Here is a 14,923-nt window from a genome sequence, read left to right as displayed (position 1 = left end):
GTCAAATGTTGGTAACTGCCTGCATGCAGGGAATACATCAATGAGGTGATATGGGAGAACTTATAAAGGTTGAACCAAAGTTGTGTTGCCTCATTTTAGATCAGATTCAAGCACCTAATAGTATGTACAGGAAGACCTGCCAGGAGTTTCAGTATTTCAGTATTTAAGCCTCTTAATGAGTACCAGTCAAATTTGTAACATGACCCTGTACTAAAAACAATTATTGGGTGTCTAAGACCCCATCTGACTCTGTGTTTTCCAATGGACTGACCAGGGAGTTCTCCAAAGAGATGATAACATCCTAACATGGGACTGTATCTTCATAGATATATAGCATACCAGTTCTGCTGTGATTTAACTTTAGGTCATGAGCTGGCACCTAGGAAGACATATCTGCATAGCTTGCCAAGCACGGAGCATAGTGGGATGGGAGTCAAGAGCCTGCAGACATGGAATTCACATTAACATTTAAATTCACATTTAACTCATTAGTGCATTAAAACAAGACATTAGTGCATTAAAATCATTGCTGTGATCAGGAGAAGAAAGTGAACCATGAATGCTGATGTGAAGTTTTCACATGCAAGTGTTAAAAGGTAGTTTCCTTTCTTTAACGTCAAACTAAAAAAAAAATCAGTCGAAACACTTTTGTGATGTCATGACCCATTTAAAGTTGACTAAAATGATCATTTTGACTGTTTGCATCTTGGAGGGATTTTTACCTACAAAAGTTACCAGTTTCAGGAAGTGTATTGAGTGTATTGACCTGTTTATATATACTTACGTTGTGAGAGGCATGAGTGCTGAGAAGTAAAGGATTTTTTATTGTCGTAAACAACAGAAAACAGTGTTTAGCAGTGTGAAAGTCGGAGGAAGCTTGCCAAGGTCGCTTGGTTTTGGGGACCATTAATGTGAAGCACCGAACCCTGGCACCTGTGGAGTAGAAATAAGGGCACAGAAATCATGCACATACTCTTCTTTCCATTATGTGGCATATCTGCTCTAGAGTATGTTTATACCGAGTCATAGCATAAAAGTAAAAAAAGGATATTAGAGGAGTGCTTGTTGTTACCAAAATATAATTAATTTTGATAGGTATTAGAACTAGGGTAGTGTACATTTTTAGAATAACATTTTCTGTGCTGTGAATTCCAGAACATAACACACTAGATCATATTTCCACCACAGACATGTGGTTAGAATAATGTTCCTTATCGCACCCACAACCACAGAAGAAGTGAGAGCTAAATAAACACAGACCCTGGCCAATCACTTACAAGAGAACAGGAGGATCATATTGATGTATGAATATTTGTAGTTTATTAATAATAATAATATTGCCCATTCTGACTCTAGAGTACAGTAAAAAAAAATCAAAACCTCAAATCAAAAACAATAAATAACAAAGCAAGCACTCTACTGTATAAACTTTTCACCTCCTATTTTATCACACTTAAATTTTTACATAACTTAAAAATGCCTTCTTCATAATGTACATATACATTTAATTACCTTAATTGCTTTGTTTTGGACAAGTAGTAAGCAAGGTGTGAGGCTCCTGACCCAGTCCACGAGGATCTCCAGGTTATATACAGGGCATCAGCAAAATATAGGTGCCACCATATGAAAAGGGTACACAGGCAGATACAGAGATGAGTTATATTATATTCATTGGCAATATTGCAATAAATGCAATTCAGAAACACACCTATTGGTTTATATCAATGAAGTAAGGATAAATGTGATCCCTGCTATGCTTTTAAATGAAGCATACTGGTCTCCTACTGTTCTGTGTACATCCTCCACTGCGTTTCAGTTTATCTATTTAATGTTAGCTTGGTACAGGTTTTTTTTGCTGTTGTTGCATATACTATGGTTCTGCAGCACACACAGAACAGGTGACTTCAAAAATAGGTGCAGCCTTTACATGTGACTGATTTCAAAGAAATGGAAAGTACTTTATAACAGAAAGTGAAGGTGAAACACAACTGTAGAAGAGACTGGGCCAGGTACAACATCAAATGTCATCAAACATGCAGCAGGCAAAGGCGTGTGATGTGTTGCTGTATGTGCTGAATTGCAGAGATGTGTGTTTAGGTTAGGATGTGCATTATAGACCAGCACATCTCCCCACCTTTCTAAAACAATCATGTACTTTGTTTCATTGTTCCTGTATCTTCAATGGAAAAGATTGGTTTTCTTTGGCTACTTTTTAATGTTAGTGGGATGTGGGATTCAGTACCATGGATCAAGTGAATTAACATCACTCAATGTTTAAGCCTTATCAGTGAAATCTGAAACTTCCTTTATTTTATAGGCTTATAGGACTTTTCTCTTTAAACACAGTTTTTAAACACAAAAAGGCCTATAAACCTATAAAAAGTTGCTTTTAACTCCTTATAGCTGAGCCAAAAGGGGAAAAGAACCAGAATAAGTCCTTATGAGATCTTCCTGAACTGAAAATGAACATTCAAAACTTGGGGTAGCATTTTAAGCATTACAGTAAATATCATTAAGGAACAGGTTATGTGATGTTTATCTGGCTTTGATGTGACTTTTGTTGTGTTTTGATGTTGGTTTTATTTTTTAAGGGACCATGACATCCACAACTATCATGGGGATTATAATCCAACTAAAAAGTGTTTTTTAAATTTAGTCATGAGTTTACACTAATATTAGGGACAGAGAATTTTACTGTAATGGTAGGAGGCTCTTCAAAATGAGAGAGGATTTGGTCTTGAATGAGGATATGAAAACAGGTTTCAGGTGTCAAATCCTAATTACTTTAAACCTTTCTAATACACTTAAAAAAAGGGGGTTGACTTAAATGAGCCTTTAAAATTCATTGCAATAGGCAGATAATTGCAACCTTCAGCATCTCAACAGTGCAGCTGCCCTAGCTGTATTTCTGAAAATAACCTGTGAGTTGCTAAACATGTACAACTGTGTCACCTAAAGGTATGTCACAGCTCTTGAACTACTGTGAAAGTCCCCTCCTCAGCGTGTTGTGTGGTTTGTGGTCATGTGCTTAGCTGTTTGTACTTTAGAGAAAGCAAAAACAGACATGAATTGCCCATTTAGTTTCAGTCAGAGAGAGAGAACGAACAGCTAGCTCTGATGCTTCAGTTGCCAGCTACTGGAAAGCCTTTGGATGCTGGAGGCCATGGGAGCTATTGGACTTCTGGTGCTCATTTTGGCTGGGTCCATTGCTGAAGGTATGTCTGTCTCTAGTGCTTTCTCAAAGCTGCCACTGGTCCATAAGAATGACACTCTGTGACATTCTGACACTGCAGAAGGCAGATGTTGCTGATATGCTCGCTAATCAGTTCTGAAATATATGCCTCACAGAGTTTATGTGTAAAGGATCCTAGTTATAAAGTTGTGCCACAGAGTTTTCAACTTTGGAGAAATATAGAGAATTGCATGTTCAACCAAAGTCTGCGTGACTTTGTGCTGTACGTTTTATGCATTGTACTGAATGTTTTATCCTAGCTTGATCTAGCTATTCATATAAATCCAAATCAAAAACATCAAACATTCTGCTGACCATGAGTACAAGCCTGCAGAGGATTTATTTCCATTTTGTTTTAAAATAATGCTACCAAACATTTCATTTTCAAATTCCCTACATTTACATTTACAGAGTTCAGCACACGCTCTCATCCAGAGCAGCTTACAGAAGTGTTTATGTAGTCTCCACAGAAGTTATCCTCATGGTGCTCTAACAAAGTCAGTCCAGTATTCAGTCAAATGCTTAAGGGTCATTCAAATCCATTTTCAAGAGTTCATGAGACTATGCTTGAAGACAGCAGGGAATGTTATAAACTCACGTGTTATGAATCTCATTCCACCAGCTGGGGGCTAGTGCAGAAAAGAGCTGAGGTGTGTCTCCATTCTTTTGAAGGGCAGTGGTTCAAGATGAGCTGTACATGAGGCATGAAGGGTGGGAGGTACAGTGTAGTGTAAGACCCGTGCTTTCAGACAGATGGAGGGCTGGTCCATTTTTGGCTGTGAAGGCAAGCCTTAGCGTTTTAAATTTAATATAGGCATCCACAGAAAGCCAGTGAAAGAATGGAGAGCATTGGACTGATATGTGGGTAAATCAAATACGACTCATGTAGCTGCATTCTGTATCAGCTGCAAGGGCCTATAGCGAAATGTACAGGGAAACCTGCCAAGAATGAGTTGCAGTAGTCAAGCCTTGAGATGACAAGGGACTACACAAGGAACTGGGTGGCTTCTCTGCAAGGAAATGGCCATATCCTCCTGATGTTGTACAGGAGAACAGGTGAGGATGGCGTGAGTGTCATCAGTGTAACAGTGGTAGGACCCTACACCAGGATATTCAGTTGGATGCGATGACAGCCTAGACTTGTAGCGCCACCTCTTTTACTAATATCCACACCTCTTTAATAAAGTTAGGATCCTAATTTTGAATTATCCTGCATATTTGTTATTTCTTTGTTTAATTTGTAGTGAAACAAGATGCTTCGCTGCAGGGCTGGCCCAGCAGATATGTAGACACTACCAAATATCTAAAGGCTGTATTCACAGTTAAGCCTGTGTAATGAACATATAATAGACTATGGAAATTGCATTCACCAGACCTCGGACTAAGGCTACCTTCTGACTTAAATTTCTTACTGAATTCCACCAGAGTCATTCTACCAGATGACTTTCAGACCCACACCCTCCATACAAGTCTTTCTCCAAAGGCATGCAGTCTTCACTGCTTTGTGCTGTGTGTACATACAAATTAATAGACAGGCAAGAAAGAACTAATATCCTGTACAGATTTTTACTGATTGTTTAATACATTTGAACTGCTTTGAAATGTTTAGTTGTTAATTACAGAGACAAAACCAATCACCAATCCCAAAAAAAAAAAAAAAAAAAAAAAAATCCTTGCAAAAAAGATTGGATCTTGGCATCTAGCTGATGGATCTACCTGACATCTTATAATGGATGGCTGTCCATCACCTAAAACTGAACTCCAGCAAGACAGAGCTGTTACACATCCATGCTGATGCATGCATTACTTTAATTATAGCTATTAGCATGTAAAGAGAGTATAGAATGATCTTTTCTGAACCTACCATTATAGACACAGCATGCAGTGTGTCCTCGAGTCCACTGTGTTACAAGAACAATACTCAACCTCAGGAGGACTTCTTTTGTGAATGGAAGGACCAAGACACTTCTCAAAATGTTAATTATACTATTTTCATTAAGTAAGTAAACAATTTTATAAGTTATCACTCTCTATGACTATACTGACACCAGCACACAGAAACATACTACTGTCCTTTCTGATGGATATTTGAGGACTCAGGCCAGTCCCTTAGCATACAAGGGAATTGTGCCCTTTAAGTTGCATAAAGTTAGCTTTCTCTCCTTCACACTGTTGTGTTCTTGATGTTCTTCATTAGTTCAGCCAGTTCCTCATACAATAGCCGATTTGAAGTTCGAGGTTCATTGTACAGAGACCTGCCTGTAGAAAGTCTAATTACTACACGTCCATTGGAGATATGGGTACAGAGGCAAGAAGGCACCAAGATTTGCACCTCGCCCAAATTTTCTGTGACCCTTATTAACTCAGGTAGGACTTGAACTAAATTGAACTAAACCATTACATACTTACAAAAGCAAGAGGCATTGCAGAATATTCTGAAGTTGAAAGTATGGAAGGTTGTTATTTCACTTGCATTTTTTCACTTTATTAACAGTCAAATACAGTGCTGTTCAAATAAAGAACATGACAAGGTCAGCTGGAACTCTTACACTAAGATGGCTCAGAGCAGACAATAAAGGTGCTGATCATGAGATCAGATGGAAGAAGATTAATGCTTCATGGCAAAATGTAAGTCCAATCCCTTTAAATGAAACATTTAGACCTTGTCTATTGTGGTCTTCTAAGGAGATAAAACATTTGCTAATGGATTGTATTATAAAAACTGCAGGAAACATTTGTGACTGAGGACAGCATAAAGAATGAAGGTTTGGTTCTTCACTTGTTATTTTGATCAATGTTTAAAAATAGCCAAGCACGTTTTTAATATCTGTACAGAACTGTTCAGTGTCCTCTAATTCACCATTAGGCAAAATACAGATTCTAATACATAGCTCTGTGAGCTCACCACTAAGAATGTTATGGAGCACCTAATAACATTTTTGGTTACATTTTATTTTGATAGTCCCTGTAGATTATTTACAGATGCAAAATAGCTAACAAACTGTAGGTTGTAACTCAGGAGATTTTCAACAGGCTTAAGGTTAGGGTTAGGTTAGAATTAGGTTTAGGTTTTGGGTTGAAGTTAAGATTAGGGCTGGGGTTAGATTTAGGGGTTAGATTTAAGGTAATATAATCTATTGTATTTCATTTAGATTTCAGTTGCATTTTCAGGAGAATGCTAGTCACACTATACACAAATACAACTACAGAGAATCTACAGGGGACCACATTTTTATGCGTTAGAAACAGAAAATTAATCTAGGTGTTCAACAAGATGAATACTTACAGTTAAGGAATTAATTATCTTCATATGTTTAATTGTTAATTTAATGTGTTTCTCTTGCTACAGTTACACTGGATTCCTACACACTACGCCTAGACCATTATTCAGTGTACCAGGTGCAAGTCAAGCGCCGGGCCAAGCAAAGCATCCTGTGGAGTGACTGGAGCCATATTGTTGACATTCCCCTTGGTGAGTGTGCGGCCAGCTTGTTACAGCCAGATTATTTGACCTCAGTCTGGTTGCCAACCCACAAAAACTGAGTCAAGAGGGTGCAATTGGCACTTACTGCTAGTGTCTGATGCATAGTAAGTCAACATGTCATTTTACAGAAGTTCAGCAGCCTATTGTCAACTGGACAGAAAAAAAGCTTGAAGGGAAAAGAGCCATTATACTCAGCTGGAATGTAAGTTTTTCACCAAGTACAAAACAAGCATGTGAAGTTAAACCTAGATATTCAGGAAATTTTAGAAGCTGCACTGAATTGGATAGAAGCAACATTTAAAAAAAAAGTTGAATGGAGAAATGTATGAATATTTTGCTTGTTTTTTTCTCAGGTGCCGCCTGCAGAAACTGCTCTGGGGGGTGTCATTTACAAACTGACTCTGGCGCTACCTTGTGAAAGGAAAACCAAAACCACTAAGAACACCTTTTATAAGATGTTAATAACTTACTCTGAAGCCAGAGTTTCTATTGTTGCAATAAACAATGTAGGGAACTCACCTTCTCAACAGATCATCATTCCCCCTGTTGAACATTTAAAATGTAAGTTCACTTTTTGAAATGTGTGAGTATATTTTTACGTGTGTGTGTGTGTGCATGTGTCAGTATAGGTTTAAAAGACAGAAGGTCTGAAAGGAAGGAAAAAACCAAGCTCTTGTATAAAAATATTTCATCTCTCTCTGTACACATGTATGTCTCTCAAAGACTGTCACACCAATGTGGTATCACAAGGAAGACGTGCTTATACTAATCGAACACACTGCTTGGAGTGGTATAAGCTTATAGATGGAGAGACACGGCCAGTAAATGTACACACCTCGAGTTCTGATACAATTGAAGACATTAAAAAACGTAAGGAAAATGTTACACCAACGAAACACACAAAAATGCATATCATATATGCATACACATTGTATTTGTGTGTTATCTGACCATTTATCTTATAATTCTGAATCTAGATATGAAGGAATTTGTGCGCTATTACTACTTTCTTGACACTGGACGTAACCAGCGACGACGCACAACTTTCATGTGCCCCATTTATTCTGCAGAAGGAGGTAGGTTTCATACAGAACTCTGACAATTGCACCTGTAGTGACAGCGAAAAGAAAAAAGTCATCATAATTACAAGGATGTTTTTGTTTTCGTGTTTGTCAGCACCAATTGCACGTCCACAGAATATCACAATTTTAAATGAGACACATAATTCAGTGGTGCTGAGGTGGAGATCCATTCCTGTTCAGGACCAGCAAGGTTTCATGCAGCACTATGTAATATGGATCTCAAAGGAAGGCCACAGAGAAGCAGGTGAGAGTTTCAGGGTGTGGACATTACAGTTTGATCAGTAGCAGCAGTATATAGTACTGTGCAAAAGTTTTAGTCTTAGGCCACCATTAGATTTGTTGTTTTAACAATGGTGTAATGAGCATATATATTTATTTCTCTTTTTAAATATATAAACAGAAAATACAGGAAATATGTACACAACATTATGCACAAAAAAAGCACAATTTTCAGAACAAAATGGCTTCTACAGGCAAAAATCAGTACTGTGACCTCTCATGATACTAAGCACATCTTGAACTCATATGGGGAGACTGTTTTAAAGTTTTCTGAAGAAATCTTCTGGTACCATTCCATTCAAGAGAGCCAAGTTCTTCATATTGCTCAAGTGTAAGGGCAGGTCACATTAAATACTTGCTTCTGTAGCTCATAGAAGCTGTTTATTCTGATTTATTCCTGCTTTTTAAATGCTGCATACAAATTTCCTGCATTTTCTGGTTGTAGAAATTATAGATAAATAATTATATAAGGGACATTATATAATTGCTCAAACAACAAATCTAATGGTGACCTAAGACTTTTACACATTACTGTAGATCAGTTGTGTTTAACCTGATGTTTGCTTGCTAACTCTATTATAGGGAGGAACTTCAGTTTGAAAATTGCAATTTGAAAAATTGGAAAAACAATAGTTATTGCATGTTTTTTTTTTTCAGAATTTTGAATACTTTCGCTCTTTAATGTAACTTCTTTTGCTTCTCTCAGCTTACCATGAAGTGCCAGCAAATCAAACTAGTTTCCTTCTTAGGAACCTTGATGCAGGGTCCTCTTACACAGTCCACATCGCTGGACAAACAAAAATAGGGGCAGGCCCTAATTCTACTGCAAATTTCTTCACGATCCACTATGGTACATGTCTTATTATTTTTGCCATTAATGTATGAAATATGGATGGTAATCGACACTTACTGTAACATAAGACTTTGATCGTATTACTTCTGTGAAATAGCTTCAGCTTTGTGCAGCTCTGTGCAGCTTCTGTAAAAGGCAAAACAAATCATCAGGATCCACTCTCTAATCAGGGTTGTCAAGGAGGAACACGATCATCTTAACTGTTTGTGCAGTTTTGCTTCTGATTTCAGTTGCATTCTCTGTTGTAATAAAAAGGTGAGCAAGACACCAGCTTCTTAGTAGTTACCTCCTTCACAAATCTTTGTTATAGTATGGTGACATTTTTATTCTATAAAATATACATATAACATATATTTTTCATTTCAGGATGCCAGGCTGTTGGGGTAATTCCCAGGCTAGCTTTTCGGTGCAATGTGTTTAAGTGTTTGATCTATTTTGCAGGCTAAGGAGTAAGCTGTTACCAGTTATCCCAAGCCCTGTGATTAGTGTCACACCTTCCTATCATCTAAATAATCAGGTTAGAAGCGCTGATTTGTAATTATGTTGTTTTTTTAGTGTATGTATGATTGGGTGTTTTAAACCTTTAGTTTCATGCTCTATATACCAATGAGTGAAAATCATCACAAGTATTTCCATATGTGGTCATTAAATAAATGTATAAATGAATAAAATGAAGCAAGCATATATCATTACAATGTGGCAGGACATTTATGCAAACATGAAATTCAACAGGTGGTCTGTGCGTATGTGCATGTATGCAAGCATGTGCATGTTTGTGTGTATGCGTGTGTGCGTGCATGTGTGCGTGTGTGTGTGTGTGTGTGTGTGTGTGTGTGTGTGTGTGTGTGTGTGTGTAGGGCAGTATAATTAGGTAGAAGATGCTCACAGTTGGTCGTTCTTGCAGGACATGAGTGTGGCGAGTGAGGAGGTGCACAATGTGATTCTGTTGTACCAGAAACACAGTCACAGACCCAACCATGAGCAAAGCACCTTGCTGCGAGACTGTGACCTCAGAGTCTGTGAAGAGGAGGAGGATGAAGAGACTGAAGCACATTTTACTGATTTACACTCTGCTGACCAATCCAGTTCCTTTCCAAACATTATTTGTAAAGGGAAGACACTGAGGCTCACGGTCCCCCAGTTGGCAGCAGAAAAAAACCAGAGGGAGGTGAATGAAGAGGTCAGCGTTCTCTTATACAGAGATGGCCTTTCCTTGGAAAACAAAGGCTTGGAGAATGAGGTGACATCACTGCAGGTATCTTGAGTGTTTATTGGAAATTTTACCAATTACAGTTATAAACAAATAAACAGTCATGTGAGCATGCATGAATGGTTCCAGGATGTGGAGAAATCAGAAGTGCTGTGTTCACAAAAGATTAGAGCTTCTCTTAGGTGCTAATTTGCATTGGCCATGTCAGTGCGTGTTGTCAATTGTACACCTAAAGCAAACTGTAAGCAAAAATGGTCAAATGTCACCATGTTGTTTTTTTTGTGTTACTTAACGCACGGAAATGACCAAGTTCTGAGAAGCAGCTTCAAAATTCTCAGGAAACCGGTGGAGGTTGCAGTGCATACTCACCATATGACCTCATTGTGGTCTCATTTACATGGGTAGTGCTTTTCTGTTGATGAGTAAAACTGCTTAGCTTCAAGGATGTTACCTTTACTGGAGTTTTTGTTTTTTACATAACAGAAAGAAGAGAAAAAAAACCTGAATTTCCATATCAATCCTGGAATATACTGATAATTACAGTAACAATGAGGTTTCTGTGGCATGGGGGTTACTCCATGCAGAGGTGCTCCTGAATGTTACTATGCTGATGTGTATTTATTGCACGGTACCTATCTCACCACAGATCAGAGATAGTTTTATTCATAGTACATGAATATAAACTTCAATAGAAATGAATAAAGTATATCAGATTTGGGATGTGGGGTAGTTTCACATTGAAACTACCCCACATGGAGATATAATGGAGATATAAAGCCACATTTGTACATTTGTGAGGTATTTATAACTAAACGTGTTAGATTTTTTTTTTTTCTTCAATGAGTAGATTAAACAATTCTACATGACTGAGTAAAAGGAATAGGTCACAATATGATGATTATGAAATACAAAAGGGAGATGATCAAATGAGTGGGTTTGTGAGAGGTGATATATAAAAAACTTATCTTTACATTTTTCTCAGGTGCTTAACCACATTGGTCAAAACAGTAACCACATTCTCTAACCAGCCAGCGCAGCCTGTGCAGCAGTAACACATCTTACAAAACTCCTTGTCCTCTCTGCAAAACTCTCTACTTCTATGAAAACAAGTAATTCATGCTGCAGAACTGTATAACTCACTCTGACAGTAACACACAGCAACACGTTAACTACAAAGTCTCAGGTTAACTATAACATGCAAATCATAACCTGTGGTCAGTTCTAAAGTGCTACGGATGTTTCATATTACTGTGCAGTGCTAAAGAACACCTACTGAAATCCACCACGACTCATTAAAATCATACATTAAAATCATTTTCACTGTAAGTACAGTAATTTTATTGGACTTCATACTCTATAGTATTGTAATACAGATGCAAACAAAAAAATATCAAACAACCAAAAATACCACAATTGGATACAGCAAAATGTCACGGAATGCTCCCCCCCCCCAAGAGTTACGTGGTACGGCCTGCCACGTGCAGGGGGGTTCGCCCATGTTTGTAGTCCCCCCCCATGAAGGCATGCACCTGTACGGGGTTATGTGTTAATGTGTGTTTGTCTATTTAAACCCCCGTCAGTGCGTGCCTCACTGTTGGTCATTGTTTGTCTGCTGATGTATGTAAAATGCCTAAGTGGTTATTTGTTAGATGTGATTGTAGCCTGTGTTTAGTTAAATGTATAACTCATGTCTGTCATTAATGTTGTGTGTGAGTGCCACTGTTCTACATGTCTTATGTTAATAAATGTTTCACATTGAGGGAGTCTGTGTGTCCTGCTCCATGCCCACCGGCACTCAGGCCAGCGACAACGTTACACAAAATACAAGACAAAGGTTTGTCATTTGTTTTACTCTGCTTAGTATACCCTAATATTGGGCCACAGGGGTTCATCAACATTGCAAAGAATATTTTCCTTGGCAATGCAGAATGGGAAACATCTCTGGGCATACCAGGTCCAGATGTAGCTGCCTGATGCTGCAATTGCCTTACATGTCTCAGTCATGTACACTTCTCAACCCCCCTGCTATTTGGCCACAGAGAACATCATCTGTGATGTAGATGAACTGATGCTGTGGGTCTTTTTTGGTCTTTTTCTAGGTACAGTACTATAACAGTAATGTATTTGTTTGTTTTTGGTGTATTTACATAAAGATGCATCCCTGTTCCACTATTGCATTTTGATCTGTTTTTATGTAATACAGCAGCTCATCAGTTTGATTTGTAACTCATAACATTTATTGGGGAGATTTGTGAAAAGCTACATGAATGAAAAATAATTGGCTTATTCATTGGCTGTTTCTGAGGTCTTTGATAACGTGTGCTTAGTGTTTTACAGCATACAGTATAACTTTGTGGTTTGTGTGAATACATACCTACCAGTGACCAGTATTAGACTGTTAAATGATTTACAGGGCCCAATTTGAGCAGGTGTTTTGGGATTGGTAATTAGCAGCTGCAGCCATTTTGTTGTGGTTTTATTGTTCAGACAGTTTTGTGTGAGTTTTGTGTTCCCAAATGACCACTGTGTCTCCTGCTTTGCAAAATGTCCATTAGGAATGGAGACTGATGTGCAAGCACTGAGAAAGAGTTTAGGTGTTTTAGGCTCGTAGGTGTTTGGAATTAACAACAATGTGTGCTGTGTGTGCTGTGACTCTGTGGACATGGCAGGGGTGCTGCATGCTGTGACTCGGTGGACATGGCAGGGGTGCTGCATGCTGTGACTCGGTGGGCATGGCTAGGGTGATGCATGCTGTGACTCGGTGGGCATGGCTAGGGTGATGCATGCTGTGACTCGGTGGACATGGCAGGGGTGCTGCATGCTGTGACTCGGTGGGCATGGCTAGGGTGATGCATGCTGTGACTCGGTGGGCATGGCTAGGGTGATGCATGCTGTGACTCGGTGGACATGGCAGGGGTGCTGCATGCTGTGACTCGGTGGGCATGGCTAGGGTAATGCATGCTGTGACTCGGTGGGCATGGCTAGGGTGATGCATGCTGTGACTCGGTGGACATGGCAGGGGTGCTGCATGCTGTGACTCGGTGGACATGGCAGGGGTGCTACATGCTGTGACTCAGTGGGCATGGCTAGGGTGCTGCATGCTGTGACTCGGTGGGCATGGCTAGGGTGATGCATGCTGTGACTCGGTGGGCATGGCTAGGGTGATGCATGCTGTGACTTGGTGGGCATGGCAGGGGTGCTGCATGCTGTGACTCGGTGGGCATGGCAGGGGTGATGCATGCTGTGACTTGGTGGGCATGGCAGGGGTGCTGCATTCTGTGACTCGGTGGGCATGGCAGGGGTGCTGCATGCTGTGACTCGGTGGGCATGGCAGGGGTGATGCATGCTGTGACTTGGTGGGCATGGCAGGGGTGCTGCATGCTGTGACTCGGTGGGCATGGCAGGGGTGCTGCATGCTGTGACTCGGTGGGCATGGCAGGGGTGATGCATGCTGTGACTCGGTGGGCATGGCAGGGGTGATGTCTGTTGGGTGTAACACTTCAGCTGTAAAGGGTTTCATTTCCTTATTTCATTTCATTTGCCATTTTTTGTCCTGGTTAGTTTTATTTCTTCTTCATTGTTTTTCATTTAGTTGCCTAGATGCTTATCTTTTTATGCATAATACATTTCTGTATTGCTTATAATGCCCTTGTTTAGAATGTTTTTAGTGCCCTTTGGTCTTTGGGTCTTTTTATGTTGTAGTCTTGGTAAATGAGCTGTGTGTAAGATGTCTGCACATCCAGAATATCCTATCACTAATTTGCGTGTTCTTTTTTAAATTAAGCCTCCAGTCCTAGATGTAAGAATATTTTTAACATTATTCAGCATCTAATTTGTTTTCTGTACATTCACTTCACAGCACTGACAAAAGAATCATTTGACATATTCTTCTGTCTTATCAATCTAGTGTATCTATGGTTGCAAAGTACTGTGTGAAGCATTTGGTGAAATCTTTTTGGTGTAAATACAAAAATATCAGCATATGACCGTAATAGTAGCAAACTTAAAAGAAATCCACTGTCTTTTGTTGTTATGGACAGGATTCCTCAATGAGTTTTACTGCATACTGAATTACTGTAAATAGATTTATTCTGATTGGTTACTAGCACTCAGCCTAAAGGAAGATTGCAGCAAACTCCACCTTGTTTTTCTAGTTCTTTGAATTGCTTTTAGAAATTCACTGAAACCATACCACAAAGCTGATTCCACATTGCTGACTCTGCTTGTCTAGGGCCTTGTTTTCCAACTCAGTTATCAGGGGTACCCAAATAAATCACACTTTTGACCACAGTTCCCACACCTAAACCAGTAATGAGAAACCACTGTTATGTTGGTTTGGGAGCTTGACTAAATGTAAAAACATGGCCTCTCCAGTGGTCCTTGAGTAGTGTGCGTGAGTACTGCCCACTGGATACACCCTGCAGGAATCTATTGCTAGTGTAACAGTGCCAAACTTAAATAGAAACACCAGTTTTTCTCAATTGGATACACACTGTAACTGAAATAATACATCAAGAAATTGATTCCTTATTCTAAAATCAAATAATCATATAAAATTTCTTCACAACTATAAACATATTCTTACTGATTCAGCATAATTTGCAGTTCTGACTAACACACTGATTCAGGTAAAAGGCAAACTTAGCAAAGACAAAACCAAAATGGAGAAAGAAAGACTACAGAGAGGAAGAGGAAGATGAAGAGGCTGGAGAAGGCAGAAATATTTCCATAAACCACGGAATGAGCATCAGGGAAGCTGAGCAGATTTGTGGCCTCATTCTCG

General features: G+C 39.2%; 1 protein-coding gene across 1 annotated transcript; it reads left to right on the top strand.

Annotated features, from left to right (window-relative positions):
• The first annotated feature begins 3,086 nt into the window (after nucleotides 1-3,086).
• On the top strand, nucleotides 3,087-12,303 carry il12rb1 (interleukin 12 receptor subunit beta 1). The gene is made up of 16 exons (XM_081708623.1): nucleotides 3,087-3,215; nucleotides 5,105-5,231; nucleotides 5,430-5,599; nucleotides 5,727-5,860; nucleotides 5,961-5,997; nucleotides 6,582-6,704; nucleotides 6,845-6,918; nucleotides 7,070-7,277; nucleotides 7,440-7,586; nucleotides 7,694-7,792; nucleotides 7,893-8,042; nucleotides 8,784-8,927; nucleotides 9,101-9,185; nucleotides 9,372-9,447; nucleotides 9,835-10,185; nucleotides 10,624-12,303. The coding sequence occupies exons 1-16, from the start codon at nucleotides 3,152-3,154 to the stop codon at nucleotides 10,672-10,674; spliced, it is 2,040 nt and encodes a 679-aa protein (XP_081564749.1). The 5' UTR covers nucleotides 3,087-3,151; the 3' UTR covers nucleotides 10,675-12,303.
• The last annotated feature ends 2,620 nt before the right edge of the window (nucleotides 12,304-14,923 follow it).

The sequence above is a fragment of the Electrophorus electricus genome, chromosome 26 (genome assembly GCF_041902795.1).
Source record: "Electrophorus electricus isolate QZ-2024a chromosome 26, ASM4190279v1, whole genome shotgun sequence".
Taxonomy (NCBI): Eukaryota; Metazoa; Chordata; class Actinopteri; order Gymnotiformes; family Gymnotidae; genus Electrophorus; species Electrophorus electricus.
The sequence above is the reverse complement of the archived record's forward strand: the minus strand, read 5'-3'. Positions and strand labels throughout refer to the sequence as shown.

Coding starts and splice junctions, on each gene's coding strand:
- il12rb1 (XM_081708623.1), top strand. CDS start 3,152: ATGCTGGAGGCCATGGGAGCTATTGGACTTCTGGTGCTCATTTTGGCT. Junction 8,043..8,783: donor GGAAGGCCACAGAGAAGCAG/GTGAGAGTTTCA, acceptor TGCTTCTCTCAG/CTTACCATGAAGTGCCAGCA. Junction 9,448..9,834: donor CCTATCATCTAAATAATCAG/GTTAGAAGCGCT, acceptor TCGTTCTTGCAG/GACATGAGTGTGGCGAGTGA.